This window comes from Medicago sativa, chromosome 2 (assembly GCF_051527215.1).
Source record: "Medicago sativa cultivar Bolivia chromosome 2, Bolivia_mono, whole genome shotgun sequence".
NCBI classification, from domain to species: Eukaryota; Viridiplantae; Streptophyta; class Magnoliopsida; order Fabales; family Fabaceae; genus Medicago; species Medicago sativa.
Window position 1 is genome coordinate 916642 of NC_140750.1, and position 17123 is coordinate 933764.

General features: G+C 33.6%; 1 protein-coding gene across 1 annotated transcript; it reads left to right on the forward strand.

Moving 5' to 3' along the window:
• The first annotated feature begins 4969 nt into the window (after positions 1-4969).
• Positions 4970-16263, forward strand: LOC146943392 (uncharacterized). The gene is made up of 3 exons (XM_085747704.1): positions 4970-4996; positions 5100-6687; positions 15587-16263. Exons 1-3 carry the CDS (start codon positions 4970-4972, stop codon positions 16261-16263), a joined length of 2292 nt encoding a protein of 763 aa, XP_085603830.1.
• Positions 16264-17123: the final 860 nt, after the last annotated feature.

Here is a 17123-nt window from a genome sequence, read left to right on the forward strand (position 1 = left end):
GTTAGAAAAAATTATGAAAATTTGATATTTTGAAAATACTCATCGAGACGAATCTAACGACATCTTATATGATATTATTTATCTTTGTATATTAGTAGAAAAATATGGTCAAACTAAGTTAAGTCAAAATTGCAAATTTTCAAATGGATTATCTATTTCGGGACGGATGGAGTATTAATTATAAAGCAACTTATAAGACAACCATTATAAGTTAGCTTATGACACCTTGTACCAAAAAAAAAAAAAAGTTAGCTTATGACACCGCTAGTTCAATCATTCTCTAATTTCAATCATAAGTGTCTAATAATAATGATACATATATCCTAATGTTTATCTCCTATCCTATTGTACACATCTCCTAATTTTTGATATGATGAATGTTGCTAACAAACACTCTATTATTACACCAGTGCACCCCGTTGTAAATATTTAGTTTATCTCCTATCCTATTGTACACATCTCCTAATTTTTGATATGATGAATGTTGCTAACAAACACTCTATTATTACACCAGTGCACCCCGTTGTAAATATTTAGCATACAACACACTCGAATAATTTTCGTTAATAAATCAAAACAATCTCTCTCATCATTCCTCTTTTCGTGAATAAGATATTATTCTAGATTGTTCATGTTGCAATGAGATTTAACTTTTTTTTATTAAATACTAAAAAAGAAATTATATAGTAATTATTGCATTGAAAAATTGTGTAATTAATCCATAAAAAAGTCAAAATAGTTTCATTTTTGGTAATAATTTTCTTTTTTGGTATGTTTAACCAGTGTCCCGAGGACACCGGTTAACATAACCCATTTTTAAATAATATTATAAAACGATAAAATGGTAAATAATATGGTTTAAATGAAGAATATCACTGTAACAATGAAAAATTCAATTCAAAATCTCGTATCCACCTTATATTTTGTCATAGAGGATGTAGGTATAAAGTATCTATCGTCGCTTAATAATGATTAATTTTAGTAATAAAAAAAAAAATTCCGTACACGTGAGTTCTCACTTTTTTTTTTGCCACGTTAGTATAATTTAATCAAAATTTGTGTGGACTACGAATCGGAAATTAAAGAGACTAAAATACTAGAGACTAGAGTTAAAATCACACAGTTCAAAAATAAAGTGGCCAACAATACAATTATATTGAGCTTTAGAGTATTGTGTGGACTACGAATCGGAAATTAAAGAGACTAAAACACTAGAGACTAGAGTTAAAATCACACAGTTCAAAAATAAAGTGGCCAACTATACAATTATATTGAGCTTTAGAGTATATTAGCTTCATATATAACATAAAAAGCACATTGATAATAATTAATAACAATTTTTTTTTCCTTAAAAAAAATAACAATTATTTGTATGTATGTATAATTTGGACGTGTAAAACAACAAACGACATACATGAGAATTTGATGATTGCATGTTTTCATTGTTTGGATTGTACTGTGTGTACGGTTTCTTTCTCGATGTCAAGCTAACTTGTTAGCTTAGCTTGTCCTATACTCCTACCGTCCCGAAATATCTGACCCATTTATTAAAAAAAGTGTCCCAAAATAATTGAGTCATTTCAATTTTTGTTAAGAGTCCCACATCGGTTAGGAGTTGGCCCACAAGCCGGTTTTGTGGGGTTGTGTTAGACCCAACCACGATTTCTAATATGGTATCAGAGCCTCTTCACACGATTCTTTGGGCCTCCTGTTATCAGGTTTCCGTTATCGGGCCACCCGTCATTTATGTTCACGCTTCAGATGTGCAATCCTGAGCGTGAGGGTGTGTGTTAAGAGTCCCACATCGGTTAGGAGTTGGCCTGACAATTTGTTTATAAGTGGGGGTAATCCTCACCTCACAAGCCGGTTTTGTGGGGTTGTGTTAGGCCCAACCACGATTTCTAATATGGTATCAGAGCCTCTTCACGATTCTTTGGGCCACCTGTTATCAGGTTTCCGTTATCGGGCCACCCGTCATTTATGTTCACGCTTCAGATGTGCAATCCTGAGCGTGAGGGGGTGTGTTAAGAGTCCCACATCGGTTAGGAGTTGACCTGACAATTTGTTTATAAGTGGGGGTAATCCTCACCTCACAAGCCGGTTTTGTGGGGTTGTGTTAGGCCCAACCATGATTCCTGACAATTTGTTTATAAGTGAGGGTAATCCTCACCTCACAAGCCGGTTTTGTGGGGTTGTGTTAGGCTCAACCATGATTTCTAATAATTTTCAATACAACTTTCATCATTTCCAATACAGTATAACTCTAATTAATACTACTTTCATCATTCACAATTCAATATATTCCACTTTCTCCTTTATTTAAACATTTTTCTTAATCTGTGTGAAAAACCAAACTGGCTCAGATATTCCGGGACGGAGGGAGTATATGTTATGTTCGAAGACGAAGTTGATTCTCATGTGGTTGTGAACTTGTGAGTTATATTTATTTGAATATTCTTTTCAACTCTAAAAAATTATCCCAAAAAAAAAATCCTCCAAAAAATTAATTGGCCTAATTCTTTTTTATTTAACAATATTTTTTTGGTCAAGTAGTGGTAAAACTAAAATTTTACCATTTGTTGGTCAAGTAGTTGAATGATTAAAATTTCAACATTTAAGATAAACAAATGGCTAATTTTGGTCCGGACTCCAACATTTATATACCACAATGTGTACAATAAATAGGCTACGTTTACGGAGACTTCATTTGAACAATTTAAGCTTATTACTTGTTTTCATTTTCACCTCAACTAATAAATATGGTTCTATATTCCATAATAAAAATATGGGTTCTATGTTTCATTTGCTATTAGGGATGGGAATAGGCCAGACCGACCTATAGGGGGTTACAGCCTAGTCTACGACAGGCTAGGTCAGGCCAGACTTTTTTCTTAAATAGAGAAGGCATAAGCTTTTCGCCTATTTAGCTTAAAAGGCCAGACCATAAGTCTTTCAAAAAACCTCTTAAGCCTATTAGGCCGGCCTATTTATGTAATTTGAATAATATTATTTATTATTATGTTATATTTTGTACTTTGAATTAAAATATAAATTTGTAAACTTTTTCAATAATTTAAGTTTTTTTTTATTTCAATAATTTAAGTTTTATTAGTATACATTAATTTTTTTGCATATATAAATGTATTATTATAAACTATAATAGAAATATGATACAATATATAGTCGAATTCCCTAAAACCTTGTGTTGATTATCAAAAGAGAGTTTAATCTAATTGAACTATTAGTTCGCTAGTCCATTTAAACTTAGATCACATTGCTTACTTATAGATATTCATAAGATATAGTCTTTTAAACAGGCTAGCAAGTCGCATCGGATTTTCACAAAGTCAGGCTCAGGCCAGGCTTAGACTTTAAAAAAATATGGCAGGGCAGGCTTAAGTCTTGCAAAGCCTAACTCGGCCTAGCCTATTCTCATCCCTATTTGCTATTTCCTTTTACAATGTTTGTAGACATAACTCCTCCAAAAAAACTTTTGTAGACGAATCAAATATTTCGAGGATTGTTTAGAATGTGAATTTTTGGAGATATATACGCCATCATATGTATCTCTTTAGTGGTTTTCCTCACCCGTCTTGAGCGACAAACCTGTTTTTAATATCCTTCAAAAAAAAAACCTGTTTTTAATATATGTTGTTTTAAAAAAAATATATAGTTCAAACTTTTATCTTTTTAATACAATGATTAATTTTTTAATTTTATTTTAGCTTTTTAACTATTTTAGCTTTTTAACTTTTGCCGTTAGGATACAAATTAACATGATTTTTAAAAAACTATGGGGACAAATGTTTTTCATTGATCAATAAGTAAATTTATTATATTTTATTATCTTCTAACTAAAATAATTTATAAAAAATCACACACGGGACAAATGTTTTTCCTTGATCAATAAGTAAATTTATTATATTTTGCTATCTTATAAACAAAAATAATTATAATTATTTTTGAAACACAAACGAAACAATGTCTATAATACACTTGTCAAAAAAATCACTATAAAATAAAATGCTTACTAAATTAATAAGTTTTACTTGAAAGTGTACAATAGCTTCATTTATATCAATACAATATATAAAATGAATACGAGATTTTGGCCCGTCTATTTTATTATTTCAATTATAAAACTTTGTACGAATTTGTATCTTTGATTTTTTTTTTCTATGATAATACTATATTGTTGATGTCATTAAAAAAGATAAGAATCGATATTGTATTTGTGATATTTTTGGTGACATTGAACAAGATAAACATGATTTGATAGATTTATTTCCCTCAAAAAAAATGACTTGATAGATTTATTAATAATTAAATTGTGTGAGTTCTAGCCACTAGATTACTTGACAAAAAAAAAAAAGATTTATTAATAATTGAAATTCACAAACATCTGATCTCTATACTTTTGATCAAAATCAAAATGCCCTAAAAACACCGCTATAATTGATAAGCGTTAACACGTAATAAAGCGAAAAGATGAGACCCTCAAGTATTTCCACTAGTCATAATCATATCTAATAGCAAGTTTTTAAGACTTTATTATGTACTATTCTATAACTTAATACTCTTTCCGTTAAGTGTTGTTCTAGTGCGGATTTATATACCTTCTCTGCTAACCGACCACTCATTTCCACCATCGTGATGTCCCCGGCCCTCCGCTGCATCATTGTGCGACATCTTGCCGTCCCACCGCCGCATCGCCGTTGTTAGTCCACTACTAAAAGAAAAAAAAAATAACAAATTGTGGAGTCCTTTCTCTTGCTCAAATTCTAATCGCCGCATGCAAGAAGAATATATATATGTAAATATGGAAATAGTTGTTTATGAATAATTAAGTGTATCAATTAGAGTCCATTTTTAATTTTAATTTTACCAAATAATGTCTAGAGAGAGAGAGAGGGCGTGGTCTTGTGAGAGAGAGAGGCGGCCATCCCCACTATCACCGGGGACAACCGCGATGGCAGTCACCTTCGCCGGAAGTAAGGTACCATAGGGGGGGAAGGGGGCCAAGCAGGGTGCCAGTATATGGGGGGGATAGGGGAGAGCGGTCCGACGTGAGACCGCGAAAGGGGAAAGCGCAGGAATAGGTGGACAGACAGCGGGACAGGCTTCGGGATGATCAGCGGCATGGAGGATCGAGGAAGCGTCGGCAGGGGCAGTCTAGGGTTAGGGCTCGTTACACTTCAGCTTCTCATTTTGATTCAGAGGAGGATCTTGACTATGGCCATCAGGAACTGATGAACGATGGCAAGGTAATTATTCACTACGCACAACCAAGTAGGGTTCGTGATCATGACTTTTTAACGTACGAAGATAGACATGTGGTGGAGAGGCGTTCGCGATCGAAACAACATGGCAATCATGAATCCAGACGTCTCACAGAAGGCAGTGCGCGCATCCACCAGAATCGTAAGCAGTCAGCATCTCGTCAGAAGGATGTGGTTATACGTGATAACCATGATACGGTGACCTCTAAATTCGTTTCCTTTTACTTTACAAATATCCCACATAATATATCATACGTTGAATTGAGAAGAGGCTTTGAAGTATGTGGTGTTATGGAGGACGTCTATTTGGCACGGAAACTTAATGTCAATGGTGGAGCTTTTGGATTTGTCCGGTATCGCAATGTGAAAGACGTAGATAAACTTTTGAAAGCAGTGAATAATGTGTGGTTCGGAGATTGGCGGGTGGTAGCTAAAGTTTCAACTTTTGATCGGTATGGTAATAATAGGACTGAAGTTGGAGAGCGGGGAGACGGAGAAAAAAGATTAATAACGAAAGGAGAAATAATAAATTTTGAGGGAGGTAAAAGTAAGAATGGTGGTAATGAGGGAGAAAAGAGTAACGTGGGGGAAAGGATAGGTATTGAGGAAGGGTTTAGGAAGGTTGGAGGATATGAGCAGCCTGTATGTGGTGCTAAGGTTGGAGGGGGGAAGGGTGTTAACAGTTCTGGTAGTGGTTTGGAGAATTTGGAAGTGGTGGTCGACGAAAAGATGTATGTTCCTAAGTATACCTTGTTGGAGAAGGATGTTGTGTGGGCATCTAGTGGTTTGGTGGTTACGGTGTTAAATGGCGAGGAAATACCAGTGATTCAACGTAGGATATACGATGCCGGCTTTGAAAAGTTGGACATTATTCCGATGGGGGCAGATAAGGTTCTCTTGCGTATGGAAGACGATGGGGATGTCAGTAGGCTCTTTAATGACGCTTCAGAATTTTTTGAGAACTTCTTTGTTAATCCCATCAAATGGAGAAAAGATTTGGTGATCCGTGAAAGAGGTGCATGGGTGCGGATTTATGGTATCCCATTGCATGCTTGGAACATTGAATTTTTTAAATTGTGTGTCTACGACTGTGGACGTCTCTTGAAAGTCGATGACTTTACTTTGGACAAAACACGTTTTGATTATGCACGTGTTTTAATTTCAACCGCGTCATTAGATGTGTTGAGGGCAGAGGCTAAGCTATTGGTGGATGGTGAGCTCCTTGAGGTTTCAATCATTGAGGAGTGGGGTTTTGCTTTAGGAGAGGACGCTTGTTTGGGAACTGATGTTGACTCAGAGGTAGACAATGCTGATCATCCGGATTGTGCTCTTGAGGATGCGGCTGTTAGCGGGGAAGTCGAAACTTTATTAAATCATATGGCTGAAGATTGGCAGAAGGAAGTTACAGGTGCAGCATGTAACACCCCGTTTTCCCAGCGTAAAAATTTCTTAAATAAAATCAGAGTTTTTCATCATAAAACGGAATGTCACATTTCTAAAAAAGACGTAAATGGAATAATAATTTATCCTTCAAAAATATAACAACATAATCTTTAAAACTTCGCAGCGGAATAGTTTGACAACTTAAATAATCTTTGGCACAAGGGCCTCAATATAAAATTTCATAAAACTTAGTTCAACATCAATTCTTGAAAGATTCATAAAGTAATACGTAAGGAACAGAAAGTAAAGACATAATCCCATCCCGTTACGTATCAGAGCACCTAGACACACATGTGAGGAGTCCACTCACGACGCCTCTAATCTTGATTACCTGCAAGTTACCCATACGAAGAGCAACATTTCCAAGCAGAGGGGTGAGATTTCTCAAAACAAAAATATTAAACATATAAATCATATAAAGTACATTCAACAACTTAAACATCTTATAACTCATTAATCATATCTAACAACTTAAACTTCCTTAACTAGTATCATTAATCTTCCTACATTAGTCATAAACTATCATAACACTAATCATAAACATCTTCATATATCATCAATTACTAATCTTAAACATTATTATATAACATCAAATAATAGTCACCAACAATCATCACATAGCATCAATATCAATCATAAGCATCAACATGTAATTCACATAAGTATCATTATCAAAGCATATCATTTATCGAAAACAACTTCATAATTAAGTTCATAATCAACTTCTTAAACAAACATCATCATTAAATCATAACCAAGTATCATCATATATTCAATAATTCAAGACATCATAACATCAGCATTAATATTCATTTAATATCATATTATTATCATCGTCAATCATAAACAACATCATCATCAAACATCATCATCAAACATAAACAACCATCATCATCAAAACATAAACAAAACATCATCATCGAACATCACTTATCAAATCATCATTAAATATAAGTTATGACGACTCTACAATGCAACAACAACTTCAACAACAACTTAGACCACTTCGACAACAACTTAGACAACTTCGACAACTTCAATATGCATGTGGTACCACCAGGGCATTAAGCCCCCTTCGCTAAGGTCATATTTGGACCTGTCGGGCATTAAGCCCCCATCGCTAAGGTCATCAAGAACCTGTCGGGCATTAAGCCCCCATCGCTGACTATGCAACAACACAATCTTCCTACAGCTTGGACAACAACGTGAACATCTTATACAATTCCATTAAAATGGACAACTTCTTAAATCATGACAACTTAGACCGACTTATACAACTCTTATCATCTTAACGTCTTAACATCTTAGCATTTTGACAACATATGGATCACATAAATAATTCATGTCATATCATAATATAACAATATCAAATGATAATAAACAACATCTTAAAACATCATATTCATCAATCATAAACAACTTCATATAACATCGTATTTAAACATCAACAATAATTCACTATGTATCTTTGTAAACACATAATAAATTATCCACAACATATTTTTATGTTAAACCAAAGCTACTGGAAAGATATCACAAATATCAACAACTTTCATGTTTACAACAAAGATCAATTCAAAACAGAAACATATGAACAAAACGCAAAAACATGAAACAGAGAATGCTGTCACCGTACAATTTTGCAAAGACCTCCCTGTAGTATTTTAATCATAACTCAAAGACCAAACATCATTTTCACGTCAAACCAAAGCCACTAGAAATCTAACAAAATTATCTAAAACTTTCATGTTTACGCCTAAGACCAATTCTGTACCGATCAGTACCAATTTTTATTTTAAATTCGGAAAAGTTGTGCTGAAAGTCCATAAAAATTCACTGTGACCTACGTGCAGTAATTTGACCATAACTCAAATTCTATAAATCCTATTGATGTTAGACCAACGGCATTAGAAAGCTAACATCCATACCTACAACTTTCGTGTTTACACCTAAACCCAGTTCGGAACTTAAACTTGTCAAACTGAGACAATAAAAACGCGTTTTGCACATTGACAGCAAAATCGCAGTTCAGCTGCGATTTCGCTTTGGGGAAATCTTTTCCACTTCTTATTCGATCCAATACTCTCCAAACTTGACCCTAATCATTACCCTATGATTACCCTATCATTAGAACACTAATTATTCATCAACTTACTGTATGCAAATTCAAAGGGTTCTCAAATCTATTAACAACCTATTACAATTATTAAACCCTAATTCTTAAACTCACCAACATCTCATCCAATTCCATGGTTCTAACCTCAAAACTACATCCAATAATCGTCATATGGGTTATCTAAGGACTGTATACAATTTCTACATCAATTCAACAAGTTTTCATCATCTAATCATCAAATCTCTCTCAAAACCCTAATTCTCAAATTCTCACAAACTTTCCCCAACTTGTTAGATGCAATCTAATGATTTAACAACTTAATATTAATGCAAGATAGTCTCACCCTCACTTAATAATAATAATACACCAATAACAAATATATCTCTAACAAATAACAAATATATTTCTACACCAAATAACAAATATATCTATAACAAATAACAAATATATTTCTACACCAAATAACAATTATATTATGCTAGTAAATACCAACATATAACATAAGAAAATATCACATAAATCATGTAAATCATACCAATCATATAAATATATTCTAAAACTAATTAAAATAATTAAATAAAAAGGAGGGCGTTACAACTCTCCCCAACTTAAAAGAATTTCGTCCTCGAAATTCAAGCACAAGAAAAAATAAATTTAATTATTGTTTCTTCAAACAAATCACAAAACCACATCAATGTTAGTCAGTTAAACATGATCGCATAATAAAACATAACTACTAACTAGAAAACATGACGACACGACACAACGACTCTTCTACTTGGCCGAACGGACCGAACTGCTCTGATACCAATTGTAACACCCCGTTTTCCCAGCGTAAAAATTTCTTAAATAAAATCAGAGTTTTTCATCATAAAACGGAATGTCACATTTCTAAAAAAGACGTAAATGGAATAATAATTTATCCTTCAAAAATATAACAACATAATCTTTAAAACTTCGCAGCGGAATAGTTTGACAACTTAAATAATCTTTGGCACAAGGGCCTCAATATAAAATTTCATAAAACTTAGTTCAACATCAATTCTTGAAAGATTCATAAAGTAATACGTAAGGAACAGAAAGTAAAGACATAATCGCATCCCGTTACGTATCAGAGCACCTAGACACACATGTGAGGAGTCCACTCACGACGCCTCTAATCTTGATTACCTGCAAGTTACCCATACGAAGAGCAACATTTCCAAGCAGAGGGGTGAGATTTCTCAAAACAAAAATATTAAACATATAAATCATATAAAGTACATTCAACAACTTAAACATCTTATAACTCATTAATCATATCTAACAACTTAAACTTCCTTAACTAGTATCATTAATCTTCCTACATTAGTCATAAACTATCATAACACTAATCATAAACATCTTCATATATCATCAATTACTAATCTTAAACATTATTATATAACATCAAATAATAGTCACCAACAATCATCACATAGCATCAATATCAATCATAAGCATCAACATGTAATTCACATAAGTATCATTATCAAAGCATATCATTTATCGAAAACAACTTCATAATTAAGTTCATAATCAACTTCTTAAACAAACATCATCATTAAATCATAACCAAGTATCATCATATATTCAATAATTCAAGACATCATAACATCAGCATTAATATTCATTTAATATCATATTATTATCATCGTCAATCATAAACAACATCATCATCAAACATCATCATCAAACATAAACAACCATCATCATCAAAACATAAACAAAACATCATCATCGAACATCACTTATCAAATCATCATTAAATATAAGTTATGACGACTCTACAATGCAACAACAACTTCAACAACAACTTAGACCACTTCGACAACAACTTAGACAACTTCGACAACTTCAATATGCATGTGGTACCACCAGGGCATTAAGCCCCCTTCGCTAAGGTCATATTTGGACCTGTCGGGCATTAAGCCCCCATCGCTAAGGTCATCAAGAACCTGTCGGGCATTAAGCCCCCATCGCTGACTATGCAACAACACAATCTTCCTACAGCTTGGACAACAACGTGAACATCTTATACAATTCCATTAAAATGGACAACTTCTTAAATCATGACAACTTAGACCGACTTATACAACTCTTATCATCTTAACGTCTTAACATCTTAGCATTTTGACAACATATGGATCACATAAATAATTCATGTCATATCATAATATAACAATATCAAATGATAATAAACAACATCTTAAAACATCATATTCATCAATCATAAACAACTTCATATAACATCGTATTTAAACATCAACAATAATTCACTATGTATCTTTGTAAACACATAATAAATTATCCACAACATATTTTTATGTTAAACCAAAGCTACTGGAAAGATATCACAAATATCAACAACTTTCATGTTTACAACAAAGATCAATTCAAAACAGAAACATATGAACAAAACGCAAAAACATGAAACAGAGAATGCTGTCACCGTACAATTTTGCAAAGACCTCCCTGTAGTATTTTAATCATAACTCAAAGACCAAACATCATTTTCACGTCAAACCAAAGCCACTAGAAATCTAACAAAATTATCTAAAACTTTCATGTTTACGCCTAAGACCAATTCTGTACCGATCAGTACCAATTTTTATTTTAAATTCGGAAAAGTTGTATCATTTTCACGTCAAACCAAAGCCACTAGAAATCTAACAAAATTATCTAAAACTTTCATGTTTACGCCTAAGACCAATTCTGTACCGATCAGTACCAATTTTTATTTTAAATTCGGAAAAGTTGTGCTGAAAGTCCATAAAAATTCACTGTGACCTACGTGCAGTAATTTGACCATAACTCAAATTCTATAAATCCTATTGATGTTAGACCAACGGCATTAGAAAGCTAACATCCATACCTACAACTTTCGTGTTTACACCTAAACCCAGTTCGGAACTTAAACTTGTCAAACTGAGACAATAAAAACGCGTTTTGCACATTGACAGCAAAATCGCAGTTCAGCTGCGATTTCGCTTTGGGGAAATCTTTTCCACTTCTTATTCGATCCAATACTCTCCAAACTTGACCCTAATCATTACCCTATGATTACCCTATCATTAGAACACTAATTATTCATCAACTTACTGTATGCAAATTCAAAGGGTTCTCAAATCTATTAACAACCTATTACAATTATTAAACCCTAATTCTTAAACTCACCAACATCTCATCCAATTCCATGGTTCTAACCTCAAAACTACATCCAATAATCGTCATATGGGTTATCTAAGGACTGTATACAATTTCTACATCAATTCAACAAGTTTTCATCATCTAATCATCAAATCTCTCTCAAAACCCTAATTCTCAAATTCTCACAAACTTTCCCCAACTTGTTAGATGCAATCTAATGATTTAACAACTTAATATTAATGCAAGATAGTCTCACCCTCACTTAATAATAATAATACACCAATAACAAATATATCTCTAACAAATAACAAATATATTTCTACACCAAATAACAAATATATCTATAACAAATAACAAATATATTTCTACACCAAATAACAATTATATTATGCTAGTAAATACCAACATATAACATAAGAAAATATCACATAAATCATGTAAATCATACCAATCATATAAATATATTCTAAAACTAATTAAAATAATTAAATAAAAAGGAGGGCGTTACAACTCTCCCCAACTTAAAAGAATTTCGTCCTCGAAATTCAAGCACAAGAAAAAATAAATTTAATTATTGTTTCTTCAAACAAATCACAAAACCACATCAATGTTAGTCAGTTAAACATGATCGCATAATAAAACATAACTACTAACTAGAAAACATGACGACACGACACAACGACTCTTCTACTTGGCCGAACGGACCGAACTGCTCTGATACCAATTGTAACACCCCGTTTTCCCAGCGTAAAAATTTCTTAAATAAAATCAGAGTTTTTCATCATAAAACGGAATGTCACATTTCTAAAAAAGACGTAAATGGAATAATAATTTATCCTTCAAAAATATAACAACATAATCTTTAAAACTTCGCAGCGGAATAGTTTGACAACTTAAATAATCTTTGGCACAAGGGCCTCAATATAAAATTTCATAAAACTTAGTTCAACATCAATTCTTGAAAGATTCATAAAGTAATACGTAAGGAACAGAAAGTAAAGACATAATCGCATCCCGTTACGTATCAGAGCACCTAGACACACATGTGAGGAGTCCACTCACGACGCCTCTAATCTTGATTACCTGCAAGTTACCCATACGAAGAGCAACATTTCCAAGCAGAGGGGTGAGATTTCTCAAAACAAAAATATTAAACATATAAATCATATAAAGTACATTCAACAACTTAAACATCTTATAACTCATTAATCATATCTAACAACTTAAACTTCCTTAACTAGTATCATTAATCTTCCTACATTAGTCATAAACTATCATAACACTAATCATAAACATCTTCATATATCATCAATTACTAATCTTAAACATTATTATATAACATCAAATAATAGTCACCAACAATCATCACATAGCATCAATATCAATCATAAGCATCAACATGTAATTCACATAAGTATCATTATCAAAGCATATCATTTATCGAAAACAACTTCATAATTAAGTTCATAATCAACTTCTTAAACAAACATCATCATTAAATCATAACCAAGTATCATCATATATTCAATAATTCAAGACATCATAACATCAGCATTAATATTCATTTAATATCATATTATTATCATCGTCAATCATAAACAACATCATCATCAAACATAAACAACCATCATCATCAAAACATAAACAAAACATCATCATCGAACATCACTTATCAAATCATCATTAAATATAAGTTATGACGACTCTACAATGCAACAACAACTTCAACAACAACTTAGACCACTTCGACAACAACTTAGACAACTTCGACAACTTCAATATGCATGTGGTACCACCAGGGCATTAAGCCCCCTTCGCTAAGGTCATATTTGGACCTGTCGGGCATTAAGCCCCCATCGCTAAGGTCATCAAGAACCTGTCGGGCATTAAGCCCCCATCGCTGACTATGCAACAACACAATCTTCCTACAGCTTGGACAACAACGTGAACATCTTATACAATTCCATTAAAATGGACAACTTCTTAAATCATGACAACTTAGACCGACTTATACAACTCTTATCATCTTAACGTCTTAACATCTTAGCATTTTGACAACATATGGATCACATAAATAATTCATGTCATATCATAATATAACAATATCAAATGATAATAAACAACATCTTAAAACATCATATTCATCAATCATAAACAACTTCATATAACATCGTATTTAAACATCAACAATAATTCACTATGTATCTTTGTAAACACATAATAAATTATCCACAACATATTTTTATGTTAAACCAAAGCTACTGGAAAGATATCACAAATATCAACAACTTTCATGTTTACAACAAAGATCAATTCAAAACAGAAACATATGAACAAAACGCAAAAACATGAAACAGAGAATGCTGTCACCGTACAATTTTGCAAAGACCTCCCTGTAGTATTTTAATCATAACTCAAAGACCAAACATCATTTTCACGTCAAACCAAAGCCACTAGAAAGCTAACAAAATTATCTAAAACTTTCATGTTTACGCCTAAGACCAATTCTGTACCGATCAGTACCAATTTTTATTTTAAATTCGGAAAAGTTGTGCTGAAAGTCCATAAAAATTCACTGTGACCTACGTGCAGTAATTTGACCATAACTCAAATTCTATAAATCCTATTGATGTTAGACCAACGGCATTAGAAAGCTAACATCCATACCTACAACTTTCGTGTTTACACCTAAACCCAGTTCGGAACTTAAACTTGTCAAACTGAGACAATAAAAACGCGTTTTGCACATTGACAGCAAAATCGCAGTTCAGCTGCGATTTCGCTTTGGGGAAATCTTTTCCACTTCTTATTCGATCCAATACTCTCCAAACTTGACCCTAATCATTACCCTATGATTACCCTATCATTAGAACACTAATTATTCATCAACTTACTGTATGCAAATTCAAAGGGTTCTCAAATCTATTAACAACCTATTACAATTATTAAACCCTAATTCTTAAACTCACCAACATCTCATCCAATTCCATGGTTCTAACCTCAAAACTACATCCAATAATCGTCATATGGGTTATCTAAGGACTGTATACAATTTCTACATCAATTCAACAAGTTTTCATCATCTAATCATCAAATCTCTCTCAAAACCCTAATTCTCAAATTCTCACAAACTTTCCCCAACTTGTTAGATGCAATCTAATGATTTAACAACTTAATATTAATGCAAGATAGTCTCACCCTCACTTAATAATAATAATACACCAATAACAAATATATCTCTAACAAATAACAAATATATTTCTACACCAAATAACAAATATATCTATAACAAATAACAAATATATTTCTACACCAAATAACAATTATATTATGCTAGTAAATACCAACATATAACATAAGAAAATATCACATAAATCATGTAAATCATACCAATCATATAAATATATTCTAAAACTAATTAAAATAATTAAATAAAAAGGAGGGCGTTACACAGCAGCTGGACAGAATCTTGAACTGGACACACAGGAAAGGATTTCGGTTCCTAGTGATGAAAACAATAATTTATTGATGAACAATCAGCCTGTATCAGAGAATGTCAGTTCTGGACAGGTGTAATCAGGTGTTAATTTTACTCATCAGCAAGCTGTCTCGAAGGCAATCAACCAGGCAGAATCTGTTGCGGTTCCGAAAGCAAAATACCCGGCAGAATTTGTTCCACGTGGTAGCAGGTCTGATCAGACTTCTGTTTGCGATAAAGATACAGGAAAAAGAACAAATTCTTGTCCTCCAGGTCGTGTAAACTCTGTTACTGCTGGTCCGTGGAGTTTGGAGTGGGTTAACAGGTTCAAGAATGGTGTCAATTCAGCGGATTGGCAGCGTGAAACACAGATACATCACTCACATTCAACTGCTGGGCACCGTTTTCGTAAGAAGAAAGGAAATGGTTACATACAACATTGTGCTCGAAACTTGAAGCGTATTGCAAGGTTATCGGAGAAGGACAGCAAAGAGGTTCTCCGGGCTTTACATAAGACACATATAAGGCGTAAACGGAGTACAACGATTTCAAAGGATACGGTTAAGGAAGCTGAAAATTCTTCTTCAAATGGTTCTCAAGATTCAGTTAATAATGATTGGTCCAATTGGTTACTTTTGCGAGGTGGTGAAAAAGAGAAAAGTGCTGATGTTAGGGGGATTGGTACAACGATGGGGTTGAAGTTTAAAGGAGATAAAAATAATATGTTTGACGTGTTGTCAGGGGTGGGAAGGAAAAAATCCGATGGAGGAGGGAAATAGTGTTAGGCCGAGGGTTTGGAGGTGGTGGTGGGGGTTGGTGTGGGGGTGTGGGTGTTAGTGATGAAGATTATCTCTTGGAATGTTCGAGGGTTAGGTGGCTGTGAAAAAAGAAGAGAGGTTAGCCAATTGGTGAGAAAGTGTAATCCATACATTCTATGTTTACAAGAAACGAAGCTAGCTGTTTTTGATAAGTCGGCTTGTAAATCAATTTGGAGTGATATAAATGTTGATTTTTCTTTTCAATCGTCGAGGGGAGCCTCTGGTGGGATGGTTACACTTTGGGATTCTACTCAGGTTGAGGTCTGGGCATCTTTTCAGTTTGCTCATGTTTTAGGGATTCAAGGTAGGTTTCTGAAGTCTGGGGAGGTGTTCACATTGATGAATGTTTACGCACCGTGTGATAGTACTGGTCAGCAGGTTCTTTGGCATAATATTTCAACTCGATTGTCATCTTTATTGGGTAGTAATTTTTGTGTGTGTGGAGACTTTAACACGGTTAGAAGCATGGATGAACGCAGAAGTGTGGGGAATGCCCCTTATCATGCAGGGAGTGATTTCTTTAATAGGTTTATCGTCTCAAATCATTTGGTTGATTTACCGTTACGAGGTCGTTGCTTTACTTGGTACCGGGGAGATGGTAAGTCTATGAGCCGTCTCGATCGTTTTTTGTTATCTGAAGATTGGTGTATTTCTTGGCCAAATTGTTTCCAATTAGCTTCATTGAGGGGTCTCTCTGATCATTGTCCGATTCAGCTTAGTATTGATGAAGAAAATTGGGGACCTAGACCCTTGCGGATGTTGAAATGTTGGGAGAATTTTGCAGGTTACAATGAGTTTGTTCGTGGAAAATGGAGTAGTTA

What these genes read in the sequence shown, in the direction of transcription:
- LOC146943392 (XM_085747704.1), top strand. Translation starts at nt 4,970, where the DNA reads ATGGCAGTCACCTTCGCCGGAAGTAAG. An exon ending in TCACCTTCGCCGGAAGTAAG is followed by an intron (nt 4,997 to 5,099) that starts GTACCATAGGGG and finishes GCGCAGGAATAG; the next exon opens with GTGGACAGACAGCGGGACAG. An exon ending in TTGGCAGAAGGAAGTTACAG is followed by an intron (nt 6,688 to 15,586) that starts GTGCAGCATGTA and finishes AGGTGTAATCAG; the next exon opens with GTGTTAATTTTACTCATCAG.